Source organism: Eriocheir sinensis, chromosome 9 (assembly GCF_024679095.1).
Source record: "Eriocheir sinensis breed Jianghai 21 chromosome 9, ASM2467909v1, whole genome shotgun sequence".
Taxonomy (NCBI): domain Eukaryota; kingdom Metazoa; phylum Arthropoda; class Malacostraca; order Decapoda; family Varunidae; genus Eriocheir; species Eriocheir sinensis.
Genome location: NC_066517.1, coordinates 1,067,709 through 1,085,942, shown reverse-complemented (window position 1 = coordinate 1,085,942; position 18,234 = coordinate 1,067,709). Strand labels below are relative to the sequence as shown.

Sequence of the window (18,234 nt, the reverse complement as noted above, 5' to 3'; positions counted from 1 at the left end):
GAGAGAGAGAATTAAACCTAGGATGAACAAGGAAGCACCCAGTATTACCAACGGCGCAGGATGACCTAGGAGCTGAACTGGGCCGGGCCGCGAACAAGCAAGAAGGAAGCGAGTCTTGAGGTGACCCTTCACATAATGACAACTCCCAGCGGACAGCGGCCTCAAATGTGAAAGCCAGGATGGACAAGGAAGCGGAGTGGCGTTAAAGGCAAACAGGATGACCAAGGAACTGAATGGGGGCAGGGCGAGGAGGGGGAGTGGGGGCGAGACGAGGAAGAGCGCGCTGCAGTGCCCACGAGATTGTAACAAGGGGAAGGACAGGGGTGGGGGTGGCCTGAGGGGGAGGAGGTGGAGGAGTGGACAGCGTGTGGGTGTGGTAAGCCCGTGGAGAGGAGAGGAGGAATGAAAAGTGGAGGAAGGAAGGAAGGAAGGAAGGAAAGTAGAGATAAAGGAAGGGAAAGAGAAGGGAGGGAGGAGAGAATTAGATGAAAAATGAAGGAATGAAGGAAAGTAGAGATGAAGGAAGGGAAAGAGAAGGGAAGAGGGGGAGAAGAGATGAAGAATGGAAAATGAAGGAATGAAGGAAAGTAGAGATGAAGGAAGGAAAAGAGAAGGGAAGAGGGAGAGAAGAGATGAAGAATGAAAAATGAAGGAAGGAAGGAAAGTAGAGATGAAGGAAGGAAAAGAGAAGGGAAGGAAAAGAGAAGAGATGAAGAATGAAAAGGGAAGAAGAGAGAAAGGAGAGAAGAGATGAAGAAGGGAAGAGAAGGGAGGGAGGGAAGAAGATACTGAAGGGAAAAGGAAGAGAGAAAGGAGAGAACAGATGAAGAAGGGAAGAGAAGGGAGGGAAGAAGATACTGAAGCGAAAAGGAAGGAAAGGAGAGAGAAGAGATGAAGAAGCGAAGAGAAGGGAGGGAGGAAAAAATATACTGAAGGGAAAAGGAAGAGAGGAAGGAGAGAACAGATGATGAAGGGGAGAAGGGATGGAGGAAAAAAGATACTGAAGGGAAACGGAAGAGGAAGGAGAGAAGAGATGAAGAAGGGAAGAGAAGGGAGGGAGGAAAGAAGATACTGAAGGAAAAAGGAAGGAAGGAAGGAAGAAAGGAGAGAAGAGATGAAGAAGGGAAGAGAAGGGAGGGAGGGAAGAAGATACAGAAGCGAAAAGGAAGGAAAGGAGAGAGAAGAGATGAAGAAGGGAAGAGAAGGGAGGAGGAAAGAAGATACGGAAGGGAAAAGGAAGAGAGAAAGGAGAGAACAGATGAAGAAGGGAAGAGAAGGGAGGGAGGAAAGAAGATACTGAAGGGAAAAGGAAGAGAAAAAGGAGAGAAGGGATGAAGAAGGGAAGAGAAGGGAGGGAGGAAAGAAGATACTGAAGGGAAAAGGAAGGGAGAAAGGAGATAAGAGATGAAGAAGGGAAGAGAAGGGAGGGAGGAAAGAAGATACTGAAGGGAAAAGGAAGGAAGGAAGGGAGAAAGGAGAGAAGAGATGAAGAAGGGAAGAGAAGGGAGGGGGGGAAGAATATACGGAAGGGAAAAGGAAGAGAGAAAGGAGAAAGAGATGAAGAAGGGAAGTGAGGGGAGGGAAAAGAAAGGAATGAAGGAGAGAAGAGATGAAGAAGAGAAAAGAAGAGAGAAAGAAAGAGAATGGAGAAAAAGAAGTAGGCATGATAATTTAATCCCGACACAGACAAACAAAAATGAGGAAAGAAAGGAAGAACAGGAACTTAAGAAGGATTAGGAAGCAAGGAAAAGAGAAGAAACAAAAAGAAAAATAAGAGAAAGGTCAGGAAAATATTAAGACACAATACTGGCCACAGGAAAACCTAGGGAAAATAAAGGAAAATAAAGAAAAAAGGAAAATGAGACAGAAAGGGCAGGAAAAAAAGAACTTAGGAAAATAAATATAGACGAAAGACTGCAAGATATGACATTATGAGAGAGAAAGAGAGAGAGAGAGAGAGAGAGAGAGAGAGAGAGAGAGAGAGAGAGAGAGAGAACAATAAACTGCTAATGTATACGATAAGATATGCAACAGCAGATGCAATACAAGATACTGTGGTCAGGGTTGGAGTAATTACAATTCAAAATTTTCATTACAATTACAATTCCATTATTAAAACTTTAAATTGCAATTATAATTACAATTACTCATGTGAAGTTCAATTACAATTACAATTACTATAAGAGAAAGTCAATTATAATTACAATTATAATTACTCAGCTTCCAACAGTAAGCTTTGGTTGAAAAGAAAAACACTAGCATCGTGCTGTTGTCATTTATTGAAGAGAGAGAGAGAGAGAGAGAGAGAGAGAGAGAGAGAGAGAGAGAGAGAGAGAGAGGTGGATGTAGGCTAAATGGGTAGGCAGAGGGGGAGGGAGAAGGGGTGGTACAGTAGGTGGTGGGGACTGGGGGAGTGGTGCTATACATACAGACAGATAAACAGGAAGGGCGGGAAGGGAAATGGAGAGAGGGAATAGGGTGAGGGCAAAGGATGAAGAGAGGAAGGATGAAGAGAGGGTGTGGGTCGAAAGGAAGAAAGGAGAAGAGAGGGAGAGACATAATGACACACACACAGACAGACAGACAGAGAGAACGTCGAAGAAATGAGGGGGTAGGTAGGAGACAGACAGACAGACAGACAGACAGAGGGGCAGATAGACAAATAAAGATAGTAGTATGGTAGTATCATAAGTACTACTCACCACTATCAATAAAATATGCCTTCTACTATCACAGTCATAATACTTGTCACCATTATTATTAACATTACTATCACCAGCATCACCAGATCACCAATTCAGCATCATCCATTTTTTTCATAATTATTTCCCTGTTACTGCTGTATGATCGTCATTATTATTTTCTTTAACATTACCATCTTGCTATTACTTTCACCATCATTACTACCACGTTACTGTACTACTAGACTACTACTTTCCTATCAGCACAAGCCTACACCTACAGCGATTAACGTTCCAACAAATTAGCCTATTACTATGACACTGGTCACCATCACCACTAATCACTATTACATCATTTCATCATGACATCATCCAATGAACTATATCATCACCATCTCAGCTACTACAGTCATCATCATCATTCATCAGGGAACAGATTACTATACCATGTCTTTCTTACCTTTACAATAGAAAGTCAAGAGGAGGACTTTGCCGTATGACGGTCTAGGAAGCAATGAAATGTGTCCCAGTCCACCAAACAGGGAAAAGTGGACGCGTCTGATTCTCGTATAATACGTAGGTTGTCCAGTAAGGGTTGCCATACTCCATCATATACAGTACAGACAGACACAGACAGACAGCCAGACAGACAGATAGACAAACAGACGGATAGACAGACAGACAGACAGATAGACAGACAGACAGATAGATAGACAGACAGACGGATAGACAAACAGACAGATAGACAGATAGATAGACAGACAGACGGATAGACAGATAGACAGACAGACAGACAGATAGATAGATAGACAGACAGACAAACAGAGACACAGACAGACAGATAGATAGACAGAGAGACGGACAGACAGACAGACAGACAGACAGATACACAGATACACAGATGAACAGATAAGAAAAATACATAGATAGGTAGAATAGAAAAGATAGACTACAGTAGATAGATAGAAAGACAGACAGACAGAAAAACAAATAGAGAAAAAGATAGAAATAGACATAGATATAGATAGATAGATAGATAGATGCAGACAGAGAGAGAGACACACACACACACACACACACAGACACACACACAGGTGACTCCCATGAACACACCTGCCTCTTAAAACTCTCCTCCTCCTCCTCCTCCTCCTCCTCCTCCGCCATTTGCTGAGCGTGAGAACAACAAAAAAAAAAAAAAAAAAAAAAGACCGAAAAAGCTGCTTAATGGAGCCAAACACTACCTTTGCTTTCTCTCTCTCTCTCTCGGATGTTATTACGCACGGAGGAAGAGAGAGAGAGAGAGAGAGAGAGAGAGAGAGAGAGAGAGAGAGAGAGAGAGAGAGAGAGAGAGAGAGAGAATATAATCGGGAGTACACAAGACAAATAGCAACAATTATATGAATGAAAGATAATGAGGTAAGAGAAAGAAAGCTCTCTCTCTCTCTCTCTCTCATATAGACGGAAGTAAATTGAAATATAGAAAGAAAAAGAAAGAAAGAGAGAAAAGAACGAACGAAAAGAAGGAAGCGAAAGAAGGAGAAAAAGAAGGAAAGAAAAAAAGAAAATTAAAAAAACGCGAACGAAGCAAAATGAAGAAAAGTCACAATAAAGAAAAAAAATAGAAAGACTGAACAGATTATGTGACACGCTAACAGAGAGAATGACACACACACACACACACACACACAACAGCAGCAGCAATAGACAAATAGGAGCAGAAACAGACAGATAAACAAATAGACAGAAAGACACACAAACAGACAGACAGACAGATACATAGACAGATACATTGTTAGGTGTGTTGATATATACATAGACGGACAGTTATATAGACAGGTAAATACAGAGACATATAGACAGGTGTACGTAGACAGCAGGTGTGTATAGAGGTTTATATACAGACAGACAGACAGGTGGCGAGGTATCAAAACAGACAGATTAGTGACGGAAGTTTCAAATTACTTTTTTTTTCCCATAATAACTTGAACTTGTCGGATTTCTCTTCCCAAGTAATTACGTTCACAATTATAATGACTCTCTCTCTCTCTCTCTCTCTCTCTCTCTCTCTCTCTCTCTCGTGTTTTTTTTTTGTTGCCTACTCTTCCGTGTTTTCAGTCTTACACACACACACACACACACACACACACACACACACACACACACACACACACACACACACACACACACATTTTTTTAGAATAGTCTCATTTAATTTGTTTTTATACGTTTTTTATTACTTTTTCCTTCTAGTCTGTCTGTATCTCGTGTGTGTGTGTGTGTGTGTGTGTGTGTGTGTGTGTGTGTGTGACGGGTCAGGTAACGGAGCCACACCTGACCTAATTGAGGACAGGTATCCGGGTAATAAAGTGTCCAGGACTGAATATGGATTAGAGTGACGGATGGACACACACACACACACACACACACACACACACACACACACACACACACACACACACTTCCTCTGCACAATAGGTTAGTCATACCCCACTTGGAATATGCGGAACAGATTTGGTCCCCACCACACGAAGGACATCGCTAAATTAGGTGTTATACTTCGGGCAAGAAACATGATCTCCTCCTTATGCAACAAAACCTACAACGAGAGGCTCTCATCCCTTAATAATCTGTTCTCTCCGGGACTCTGATTGAATGTTATAAAATAGATACTCAATGGCTTTACGAACGTGGACAAATCTATCTTTTATCGATGACATGTTCCGAATGAGAAATAGTGGCACAAAAGTTAAATGTAAACAAATAAATTCAGACTACACCATTTCTTTTCACCCAACGTTGTAGCGCGAGAATGGAATAAACTCCCGCCTTCAGTGGTCCGGCGCAGTACGATTAATTCATTTAAAAACAAGCTCGACCGCCACTTCCCTCAACCTGATATTCAGTAAAAGTAGAAATGCAGTCTTGGTGACATTTGCTTCATATAATTTCACTTAGGTTTAAGGACAGACCACCTGCTGGCCTGTACCATAGCCTGTGAGTGATCTCTGCATGTAAATCTCTCTCTCTCTCTCTCTCTCTCTCTCTCTCTCTCTCTCTCTCTCTCTCTTCCCTCCCATCATTCATTCTTCCTCCATTCCCTCCTTTCCTCTCCTTCCTCCCACCATTCATTCTTCCCACACTCCTCCTCCTCCTCCTCCTCCTCTCTTGTCCTTCTCTTCCCTCCCATCATTCATTCTTCCTCCATTCCCTCCTTTCCTCTCATTCTCTTTCCTCCCATCATTCATTCTTCCCACACTCCTCCTCCTCCTCCTCCTCCTCCTCTTACAACTCCTTCCACTATATTGAAAGAGAAAGTTGCTAAATCGAGAACAGACAGACGCGCGTGTGGGTAGCCGTGTGTGTGTGTGTGTGTGTGTGTGTGTGAGGATATGGCTGTTCTGATGCCCTTTAACCCGATTCAAGTTCCACGGGGGAGAGAGAGAGAGAGAGCGTCACCACCTTACATGATCTTGCTTGCTGACAATCACTACCACCACCACCACCACCCAAGCCCTCAGACCCCCCCCCCTGCGTGTAATTGAGAAGGCGTACACACCCACATTTGATAAGGCTTTCGTAGGGGTTGTGTCAGCAGTATTTCCACGGGGGGATAGTTATATAAGCCTGGTGATAGTTTGACAAGGCATATGCATAGTGAATGTGAAAAAATACTCACGGGAACCCGACTAATCTCGTGTGTGGCCTTTTGAAGTGTTTGTTATGAGAACCAAAAGCGTCTGAGCATGGGGATAGTTTTATGAGCCTAGTGATAGTTTGACAAGACTTCTGCACCGTGAATGAGCCTAGTAGTTTGACAAGGCTTCTGCACCGTGAATGTGAAGTGTTTGTTATGAGCCGAAAGCGTCTGAGAATGGGGATAGTTTTATGAGCTAGTGATAGTTTGACAAGGCTTCTGCACCGTGGATGTGAAAAAACACTCACGGGAACTCGACTAATCTCGTGTGTGGCCTTGGGAAATGACTGTTATGAGCCGAAAGCGCCTGAGAATGGGGATAGTTTTATGAGCCTAGTGATACTTTGACAAGGCTGGTGATAGTTTGACAAGGCTTCTGCACTGTCAATGTGAAAAAAACACTCACGGGATCCGACTAATCTCCTGTGGCCTTGAATTGTTTGTTATGAGCCGAAAGCCTCTGAGAAAAAGGGTTTGAGTCCCGCCACGCCCTACCAAAACTAACAGGTCTGGTCTTCAAGCAACCTTTAAACCTGTGTTCCGAGTCCTGCCAAGCCCCGTAACAGGTCCACAGGTAACCTTTATACCTGTGGAGGACAAACACAGGAAACAAATAGAGTTTCCGTTGTGATAGTAAGCACCACCTCGTCAAGTGTCGTTATGCAGCATCACACTAATAGGATACAATGTTATTTTATTTTCTTGGCCATAATCAGTATCGCCAAACATGTCCTTAAACAGTGAAACCTATACTTGAGATGTTTCTGCCTTAAGCAATAGAAATCTCTTGGCTGAGCGAGATTCCGTTGTGTCGCCTCGCTGCGTGTCGTTGCAAAGAATCACACTAATACAATAGATTTTTTTTTTCTTGAGTATATAATCAGTATCGTCAATCACGTACTTAAGCAATACAATTCTCTCGACGGAGTGAATTTTCGTTGAAAGAGTTAGCGTTATTTCGTTACGTGTCGTTGTTCAACATTATATAAATACAATACAATGTGATATTTTTTTTCCTTGAGAATAATCAGTATCGCCAAACAGGTCCACAAGCAATCGAAATTTCTTGACGGAGTGAGTTTTCGTTGTAAGAGTTAGCGTTATTTCGTTACGTGTCGTTGTCCAACATTATATAAATACAATACAACGTGATTTTTTTTTTTTTTTTAGCATAATCATTATCGCCAAACAGGTCCACAAGCAATCGAAATTTCTTGACGGAGTGAGTTTTCGTTGTAAGAGTAAGCGTTTTTTCGTTACGCGTCCAACACTATATAAATACTGTACAGCGTTATGTTATGTATTATTTTTCCTTGAGAATAATCGGTACCGCCAAACATGTTCTTAAGCAATCCAATTCTCTTTATGTTATGGCAGTAAGCGTTATCTATCTACGTGTCGCTTTTCAACATTATATAAATACAATAGTGTTACTTTTTTTTCTTGAGAGCAATCAGTACCGCCCAAGAAACCCTCCAGCAAGCCCAAACTCTTAATGAAGTGATTTCCCGCTGTGAGAAGTAGGCGTTATGTAGCCGCGTGCAACATTACATCAATATATAAAGGCGATACATATTAACTGTCCATGAGAAGTACCGCCCAAGAAAACCTCCAGCAACCCCAAACTTATTGAAGTGAGTTCCCGCTGTGAAAAGTAGGCGTTAAGTAGCCGCGTGCCACATTACGTCATCATATAAATGCGATACATGTTAACTACCCAGGAGAATAAGAACATAAGAACATAAGAACGCAGGAGTCTACAAGTCACAGAATAACCAGTATCACCCACGCATTCCTCAAGCAAACCCAAACTCTCAATGAAGCGAGATAGAAACATGAGGGGCGGCATAACAACACTTTCGCTTCTCACATCAGCTATTTCTAAAGGCCAAAGAGGGGACCAATCGTGTTCTAATGAGTGTTTCTTAAGGTTCACGGTACAGAAGAAGGGTCAAACTACCACCAGGGTCTTAAAACTACTCCTTGAAATACCCACAACTCCTACGAAAACCTTGTCAAATATGTGAACTTGAGGGGCGAAATATTTTAAAATACGACCCAAGGATTCTGCAGGAGGTCGTTTTGATATTGGTACAACCTTTGCCAGTTACTCCTAGCACTAAGCACGCGGCCGCAGCCAACACTCACACAGGGAAGCAAACAGGAGCAAGGAGTGACTGCCCGTACTGTGACAAATTGCAGCGCGTTACCTCGCCACATGCTACTCGACAACAATAAATACATACGATACACTGCGATTGTTCCCTTGGGTGAACTATGAGGCCAGTATCCTTAAACGCTTCCTTCTCTTACATCAATCATTCCTGAAGGCCAAGAGGGAGGTTAAACGCGTCCCCATGAGTGTTTCTTTACGATCACGGTGCAGAAATAGTCACACTACCACCAGGGTCATAAAACTGCCCTTGGAAATTCCCCCCACAAATCCTATGAAAGCCTTGTACTTGGGCGCCCAAAGGTTTAAGAAGATGACCCTTTTAATACCCCAACCACGTCTTCAGCCAACCCTTGTTCGTGCAGGAGACAAAATCTATTATTGGAGTGAGTTCTCGTTATGGGGAGAAGGTGGTATTGGTAGTGCTTGCATAATGAAAAAAAAAAAGGTTATTCCAATTTCACAGAGCTGCAACGGTGCCTCTCGCCTCCCTCCCTTCCTCGATTGCTCCCTTCCTCCCCGGCCAAGGCTGAGGAGCGCATCTTGTGAACAACTCCGATTTCGTTTGATTTATTCCGTCAAGACACAAGGAGACATAACAGGACCTTTACTTTTACTGTTAAGAGAGAAAGGGAGAAATTGTGGGGCTTGAACGTTTGTGCTTGCATAGGCGGTGTTTCTGGTTCTTTATCTTGTATTAGGTACTTGTATTAGGTCCGTCAAGACACGAGGAGAGACAACAGGACCTTTACTTTTACTGTTAAGAGAGAAAGGGAGAAATAGTGGGGCTTGAACGTTTGTGCTTGCATAGGCGGTGTTTCTGGTTCTTTATCTTGTATTGGGTACTTGTATTAGCTCCGTCAAGACACGGGGAGGCACAACAGGACCTTTACTTTTACTGGTGAAAGAGAAAAATTGTGGGGCTTGAACGTTTGTGCTTGCATAGGCGGTGTTTCTGGCTCTATATCTTGTATCAGGTACGTCATGTTATCTTGCCACTGTGAATTCTTATCGATATTATAATCTTCGGTGACGTATGACAGCAACTGCTACGGCATGTTTATGTTAGGAAAGCGGCCTCACCACAACCACCACAACCCAACCTAACAGAAGTGGACGAGTGGTACAGACATATGATGTGTCAATCGCATAGACACATTCAACTTGCAATGGGTTTGGTATAATTCCTCGAAGCATAATAACTTAGAGGTCACAAAACTTTACCACCACAACCTGCATTAACATAGTTAGTTTACATATATAGTGGTGGGTGAATGGAACAGTGTGGAACAGGTTTGGAAGACATGTGGTCAGTGCCAATACTAACAGAGTGGTGGATGAGTGTAACAGGCCTGGTAGTCACGTGGTGAGTGCCAATACTAACAGTGGTGAGTGAGTGGAACAGGCTTAGCAGACATGTGGTGAGTGCCAATACTAACAGAATGGTGGATGAGTGGACAGGCCTGGCAGTCACGTGGTGAGTGCCAATACTAATAGAATGGTGGATGAGTGAAACAGGCCTGGCAGTCATGTGGTGAGTGCTAATACTAACAGAGTGGTGGATGAGTGAAACAGGCCTGGCAGTCATGTGGTGAGTGCCAATACTAACAGAGTGGTGGATGAGTGAAACAGGCCTGGCAGTCATGTGGTGAGTGCTAATACTAACAGAGTGGTGGATGAGTGAAACAGGCCTGGCAGTCATGTGGTGAGTGCCAATACTAACAGAGTGGTGGATGAGTGAAACAGGCCTGGCAGTCATGTGGTGAGTGCTAATACTAACAGAGTGGTGGATGAGTGAAACAGGCCTGGCAGTCATGTGGTGAGTGCCAATACTAACAGAGTGGTGGATGAGTGAAACAGGCCTGGCAGTCATGTGGTGAGTGCCAATACTAACAGAGTGGTGGATGAGTGAAACAGGCCTGGCAGTCATGTGGTGAGTGCCAATACTAACAGAGTGGTGGATGAGTGAAACAGGCCTGGCAGTCATGTGGTGAGTGCTAATACTAACAGTGGTGAGTGAGTGGAACAGGCTTAGCAGACATGAGGAGTGTCAATAATAACAGAGTGGTGGGTGAGTGGAACAGACCTGGCAGTCATGTGGTGAGTGGCAATACGATATACTGTATACCTTCAAGATGACGCGAGATACATTAGTGGATTAAAAGAATGTATGGTACTATAGGTTCATAAGACATTATTATTATTATTATTATTATTATTATTATTATTATTATTACTGAGCTCCATTAAAGGGCATCAAAGGAAAATAAAAATAAAAATTGATACGAAGCTTTCATCACCACCACCACCACCACCACCGTCACCACCACCACGACAGTCACCGCCGTCATCACCATCTCACAAAGGACTCCAGAAACAATATAATTATTTTTTTCTTATTAAATACAATGGACATTACCTTGAGAAAACCGGTATCTCTCTCTCTCTCTCTCTCTCTCTCATTATTGTCCAAAACCCGTTCATATTGTAGTTATCACCTCTCTCTCTCTCTCTCTCTCTCTCTCTCTCTCTCTCTCTCTCATGCTTGCTCTGTCATCCTGCACTAATTACAGATGTGTGTGTGTGTGTGTGTGTGTGTGTTATGGCCATCTGTCTCAGTTTCTCCGCCCCACATACAGGAGGGCCTCGAACGCGTGTCCCTGCGTCTATAGGCGGCCGAGTTTTCCCTCACTGCCATCACTGTTACTACGTCTTATCACTACTGCTTACTGCCCTTCCTGTCCTGGCATCACTGTTACCATTATCACTGTTGCTTACTACCCAGCGCCGGATTCGAACCCAGACGATTATAATGGACTCGTGAGGAAGAGGAATAAGAGGAGAGACAGAAGAGACAGATAGAGCGAGAAAAAAGTAAGGGAATAGGCAATACCAATAGACACATTATGGTCGTAAACAAGTAGAGAGAGAGAGAGAGAGAGAGAGAGAGAGAGAGAGAGAGAGAGAGAGAGAGAGAGAGAGAGAGAGAGAGAGAGAGAGAGAGAGAGAGAGAGAGAGAGAGTAAGGGAGAGAGGGGGATTAGACCATATCACTAGACAGTCACATCATGGTCGCAAACAGGAGAAAGAGAAGACAGATAGACAGACAGAGAGAGAGAGAGAAAGAGAATAGACAAGATCAGTAGACAGACATGTAATAGCCGTAAACAAGAGGATAGACAGATAGAGGGAAAGAGAGAAGGGGAATGGACAATACCAAGAGACAGACACCTAGAGGTTATAATGGTTGAGAACAAGAGGAGAAAGAGGAGAGACAGATAGACAGACAGAGGGAGGGAGAGAGAAAGGGAATAGACATCAATACAGACACATATATATAATGGAAAATAGAGAGAGAGAGAGAGAGAGAGAGAGAGAGAGAGAGAGAGAGAGAGAGAGAGAGAGAGAGAGAGAGAGAGAGAGAGAGAGAGAGAGAGAGAGAGAGAGACAGAGAATGAGAGAGAGAGAGAGAGAGAGAGAGAGAGAGAGAGAGAGAGAGAGAGAGAGAGAGAGAGAGAGAGAGAGAGAGAGAGAGAGAGAGAGAGAGAGAGAGAGAGAGATTTACATAGATTTACATAGAAAATCAGACCACACAGACCCCATGGTCCAGACTTAGTGGTCTGTCCTTAAACCTAAGTGATTTTACATTAATCAGAAGACTCCAAAACGTTGCATTTCTACTCTAGTTAATATTACGTTGAAGGAGAGAGAGAGAGAGAGAGAGAGAGAGAGAGAGAGAGAGAGAGAGAGAGAGAGAGAGAGAGAGAGAGAGAGAGAGAGAGAGAGAGAGAAGGGGATTAAAGAGTACCAACAGACACATATGGATAACCAATAGACAGTGGATAGATAACACCGTAACAATCAAAACAGGCCAATAACTAATGACATACTGACCATTATGACGTCGGTGCACGGAGTAAGGGAGGGAGGGACGGAGGAGAGGGAGGGAGGGAGGGAGACACAATCCTCTTGAGAGCAAAGCTGCGTGCGCTGGGGAGGAGAGACAGCGGGCAACCACACAACACACTCACAGCCACCACGACACTGCCTCTCTCTTTGCCCTCTCTCCACTCCGTCACCGCCGCCTACCCCCCCCCCTCCCCCCACCAGTAAGCTCCTCCCTCTTCACCCTCCTTCACCCCCCTCCCTCCCCTTCATTTTCTCACTTTCCCTTTACCTGCATTTTCGTGGCTCTTGTCAACGCTGTTCCTTCCTTCACCTGACTAACGAATGGGAAGGTGAGCGAGGTGGATTGTGTATGGGTGGAAGTGTTCTCGTGTCAGCTTCACAGAAATTACCTGGGTCCATATTTTCTTGTTATAATTGTACCAGGCTCCCATAACGACAATTTCCCAAGGCCACAGTAAAGATTAACCGGGTTTTTATGAGCGATTTTCCCGTTCATGACGCAGAAGTCATCTAGAACTATCACACTAGATCACAAAACAGTCCATGAAAACACTGCAACTTTTACGAGAGTGGGTTGTCACGGCTGATTTTCCAGTTCATGTTACAGAAGTCATCTAGAACTATCACTGGGATCACAAAGCAGTCCATGAAAACCCAGTAACTTCTACAAGAAGATGTTTTCGTGGGTGATTTTTTCCGTTCATGTTACAGAAATCGTGTAAAACTATCACAAGTATCACAAAACAGTCCATGAAAACCCAGTAATTTATAAGAGAGGGGGTTTCGTGGGTGATTTCCCCCGTTCATAATGCATAAGTCGTGTAAAACTATCACAAGTATCACAAAACAGTCCATGAAAACCCAGTAATTTATAAGAGAGGGGGTTTCGTGGGTGATTTCCCCCGTTCATAATGCATAAGTCGTGCAAAACTATCACCAGGATCACAAAACAGTCCATGAAAACCCAGCAACTTCTAAGAGAGAGGCTTTTCATGGGTGGGGGGGGTTTTCCGTTCAAGTTGCAGAAGTTGTCTAAAGCTATCGCTAGGATCACAAAACAGTCCATGAAAAAACAGCAACTTTTACAAGAGGGGGTCTTCACGAGTGATTTTCCCGTTCATGACGCATATATATATACCGTAGTCGTCTAAAACTATCACTGCTATCACAAAACAGTCCATGAAAACCCAGCAACTTCTAAGAGAGGGGGCCGGGTTTCGTGGGTGATTTTTCCCGTTCGTCACAGAAGTCGTGTAAAACTATCACCAGGATCACAGAACAGTCCATGAAAAGCCCGACAACTTCCACGAGAGGCTTTTCAAACAGACGTACTGAAGCGCCAGACTAGAGAAATCACCTGACTAAGGAGAGGAGGAAGGTGAGCTAGGTGGGATGTGTAGGGACTAGGGACGGTCCATATTTAATCGTATCAGGCTCCCATTACGACAATTTCCAAAAGCTACTTCAAAGATTAACCGGGTTTTTATGGGCGATTTTCCCGTTCATGTTACAGAAGTCATCTAGAATTATCACACCAGGATCACAAAAGTCCATGAAAACACAGCAACTTCTAAGAGAGAGGCTTTTCATGGGTGTTTTTTTTCCCGTTCAAGTTGCAAAAGTCGTGTAAAACTATCACACCAGGATCACAAAACAGTCCATGAAAAGCCCAACAACTTCCACGAGAGGCTTTTCAAACAGACGAACAGAGGCGCCGGACTAGGGAAATCTCCTGACAAACAAGAGGAGGAAGGTGAGCAAGGTAGGATGTGCTAGGATGAAACAGACTTCTTGTCATTCTCACAGAAATTAACAAGGTCCATATTCTTCATCGTATCAGGCTCCCATTATGACAATTTCCCAAAGCCACAGTAAAGATTAACCGGGTTTTTATGGATGATTTCACCGTTCAAGATGCAGGAATCGGGTAAAACTATCACTGGGATCACAAAAGTCCATGAAAAAAACAGTAACTTCTACGAGAGGCTTTTCAAACAATTGGTCGGTATTCTTAGACGCTTTCCTCTCTTACATCAATCATTTCTGAAGGCCAAAGAAGAAGTTACACGCGTCCCCATGAGTGTTTCTTTACGTTCAGGGTACAGAAACTGTCAAACTACCACCAGGGTAAAAAAATCTACCCCATGGAAATGCCCTCGAATCTTATGAGTCTTATCAAATGTATGTGCTTGGGCGCTGAAATGTTTAATGGAGTTTGGATCAAAGAAACCAAGGGGCGAGGGATGAAGGGGAAGTGAAGGGAAGCTAAAGTGTGGAGGAGAGGAAGTGAAGGGGAAGAAGGGGTTGGAGGGGAAACTTGGGAAGAAGAAGGCAGAAGAGGGTAGATAAGAGGAGAGAGAGAGAGAGAGAGAGAGAGAGAGAGAGAGAGAGAGAGAGAGAGAGAGAGAGAGAGAGAGAGAGAGGAGTAAAGAGACGGAGAAATGGAGAGAAAGTGACAGAAAGGAGAGGTAGGGTGGGGGAAACTAGGGAAGGAAAGGAGACAGAAGAAGATAGGTAAGGAATAGGGGATAGGAAACAGAGAAGATAAAAGGAGACAAATGAAAAAAGGTGAAGGGAAGAAGAGGTGGGAGGGAATATTAAGGAAGGTAAGAACACTGAGAAGGGAAGGCAGAAAAGACAAGTAAGAGGGGAAGGAAAAGGAGAGAGAGAAAAGGGGGAAGGTGAAGGGAAGGGGAGGTAGGAGGGGAAATTGGGGGAGGTAGGAGGGGAAATTGGGGGAGGTACGAGGGAAAGAAGGCAGAAAAGATTGGTAAGAGGGGAGGGAAAGAAAAGTTATGAGGAGACGGAGCCATGAGAAGGTGAAGGGAAGGGGAGGTAGGAGGAGAAATTGGGGAAGGTAAGTTGGGGAAGAAGGCAGAAAAAGATTGGTTAAGAGGGGAAGGAGAGAAAGTTATGCAAACTCAATTGTCGTGCACCATACTCCCCGAATGAGAGTACACCCCCACTTTTCTCGCGCACACACACACACACACACACACACACACACACACAGAGAGAGAGAGAGAGAGAGAGAGAGAGAGAGAGAGAGAGAGAGAGAGAGAGAGAGAGAGAGAGAGAAAAAGGGTGTGAGAGGCACGGTTTGCGAGGTCAGGTGAAGACGTGGCAACAGGGTCTCGCGGGCTGTCTACGTCAGAGCCGCCACTTAAGATTTGCCGGACTATAGGAGGGAAAACTAGGAAAGGGAAGAAGGGAAAAAACAGAACAGAATGAGTAAGAGGTGGAGAGAGAGAAGAGTTTGGAGGAGTCAGAGATATGGGGAGGTGAAGGGAAGGAAAGAGGGGAAACTAGGAAAGATAAGAAGGGAAGAAGGCCTCTCTGTGGTCCATGCTCCTGGCACTGTGAGGTCAGGTCAGGGGATTAAAGTCCGTGTTCTTAAACATGCCTCAGTTCGCCTGATTGAAAAGTCTCTAGAAGTTGATGGGATCTTCACACAGTTTTGTGATCCTTGGTTTCTATGGGGTTTTATGGGCGATTTTCCCGTCATGGCGCAAAAGTCATCTAAAACTATCACGCCAGGATCACAACTAATCACGACTAATGCATCTTGAACGGCATTATCACCCATGAAAAACAGGTTATCTTCTCCGTGGCCTTATAAGATAGTCGTAATGGGAGCCCGATACGTTTAATTAAGAATACGGACTTAAGTCACAGCCGCCGCCACAACCCAGACACCCTCACCCAGTAGTTTTCAAGGCCCCACACTAGCTTTAAACCCTCTAAAATGGACCTATAACCCATATTTCCTTTTCTTCCAAGCCCTGCCTGTGGTCCCCTAGCAATCATGGCCAAGGCTGTGGCGTCAAACCAACCGGGTTTTCCACAGCGAGGCGCTCTGGAAGGCACTCAATGCACTATATGGCACTCGATACTGACCTTGAAATCCCTGAAAGGATGCGGAAGATCTGAACAGCCCAATTTAAGACCTTTGGAAAACCGTATCTAGATTTATAATGTCAGATAGGTAGTGGTGGGCGTAATTAATCCATTACTTGTAATCAATTACTTCGATTACTATTTGAAAAATGAAGTCGATTGCATTTACAGTAGGCTAATCGAATCCTAGAAACGATTACTACAGAAGACTTTTCTTTACATTTAAGTTATCGGAAAATGTTTCTCGGAGAAATACATGAAAACTTGAGTATACGCTTCCACCGTTTTCTTTAATGCCACAGGTGAATGCGCACGATGCAAATGTGGTATGTAGCCTATTATGCCTATGTATACTCAAAAGGAGGTTTGTTTCTTTCACATATTGCAATCTATAACGATGAATGTATTATATATTTTTTATAGATGCATAAATACCTTATTTGTGTTCTAATAGGTACTCAATTAAAAGTAGCTTGCATAATGCGGTGTCACCACTACTGACAGGGGTGGAGTGTGGAATAATGGATGACAAAATCAGTATAGCGTGGGGAACAACCCGGGTGCCCAAACACACACACACACACACACGAGGGCTAGGCTACAGACACGCGGCAGAGGCCCACCAAGAAAAGATAAACACGGTCGCCTTGCTCTGTTAGCAGTCAACCACTGGGAATTACCGACGTTATCTCCTTTTTGCATTTCATTGCCACACGCCTGAGGAACCACAAGGTGTCATGACATGCAAACACACACACACACATTGGGGTAACAACTAACAAGAACACGAGAGGCACAAAACACCGAGAAAACAGCTAAATAATGACACGCCCCTCTCCTAGCAGGCAACCACAGGGAATGATCCAGATCCAGAATGACCACCATTTTCTATCTTTTCAACGTGTATGGGCTATTGTCACGCCCCAGGGGAAACACAGGGCGTCCAAACATGCAAACACACACACACAGGGGTCAAAAGCACATAGGCCTACGGCAGAGGCATATTAAAACAACGAGAAAACAGATTAGTGGAACGGTCGTCTCTTCTCGCAAGCAACCACATGACACACCATTTTCTTTTAACGTTTCTGGATCACTGTCACGCCCCAGGAAAACCACAGTGTTCAAACATGCAAACACACTCACGGGGGTTACAAGCACACACGCTAGAGGCATAAAACACCGAAAAAACAGCTAAATAATGGAACGGTCATTTTGCATCATGTTCTCCACCCTCTCCCTTCCCTCCATTTTTAACATCCCCCTTATTTACTCATCTCTCCCGCCTCCCCCCGCCCTTCCTTTCCTCCCACAGTAAAGGTAAGGTGCTAATAAGTGTTTCTCCCTTACCTGGGTGCCGTGTCACATGAGTAGCTCGCTGAATAACACGGAAAAACACTAAAATAAGAGGCCATGGCACGTACGTTCCTTCTTCTTCCTCTTCTTTTGAACTGAGTAATCACAGCCAGTGTGTATCGTCGGCATACTGTCGTACTCAGACCATCGTATTTACCCGTTTCACAGGGCCCATAACTATTGCAAAAAGACATCAATAATTAACTGTTTCAACGATAGCTGTAAATAGATTTAGTTAGTGGGGTGGAGGAGACAATTTTGGGGTCAAATTTTGGCAAATATAGGAGGTTGAATACAAGTCTGGCACCGCTGTAACTTCTCACCTGAAACTATTGTCAAAAAACATCAATAAATAACGTTCTTAAGGATAACTTTAGTTTGGTATCGTTAATTGTGGTGGAATACAGAGCCTAAATATACCTACGTAACTCATCTTCCTGTATTTGAAGGCTCAGATCGACACGTGTATTTAGGCTCTGGGAAGAAGGAAATAAGAATAAAAGAAGACCCATAATCATGGGTAAA

At 43.9% G+C, this 18,234-nt stretch overlaps 1 protein-coding gene across 1 annotated transcript in view; it reads right to left on the bottom strand.

Annotated features, from left to right (window-relative positions):
* LOC126995807 (probable chitinase 10) overlaps positions 1–12,597 on the bottom strand; it is a 100,885-nt gene extending 88,288 nt beyond the window's left edge. Inside the window, exon 1 of the mRNA XM_050855658.1 lies at positions 12,442–12,597. Within this exon, the coding sequence (XP_050711615.1) occupies positions 12,442–12,444 (3 nt within the window). The 5' untranslated portion in view covers positions 12,445–12,597. The remainder of the gene's footprint in view (positions 1–12,441) is intronic.
* Positions 12,598–18,234: the final 5,637 nt, after the last annotated feature.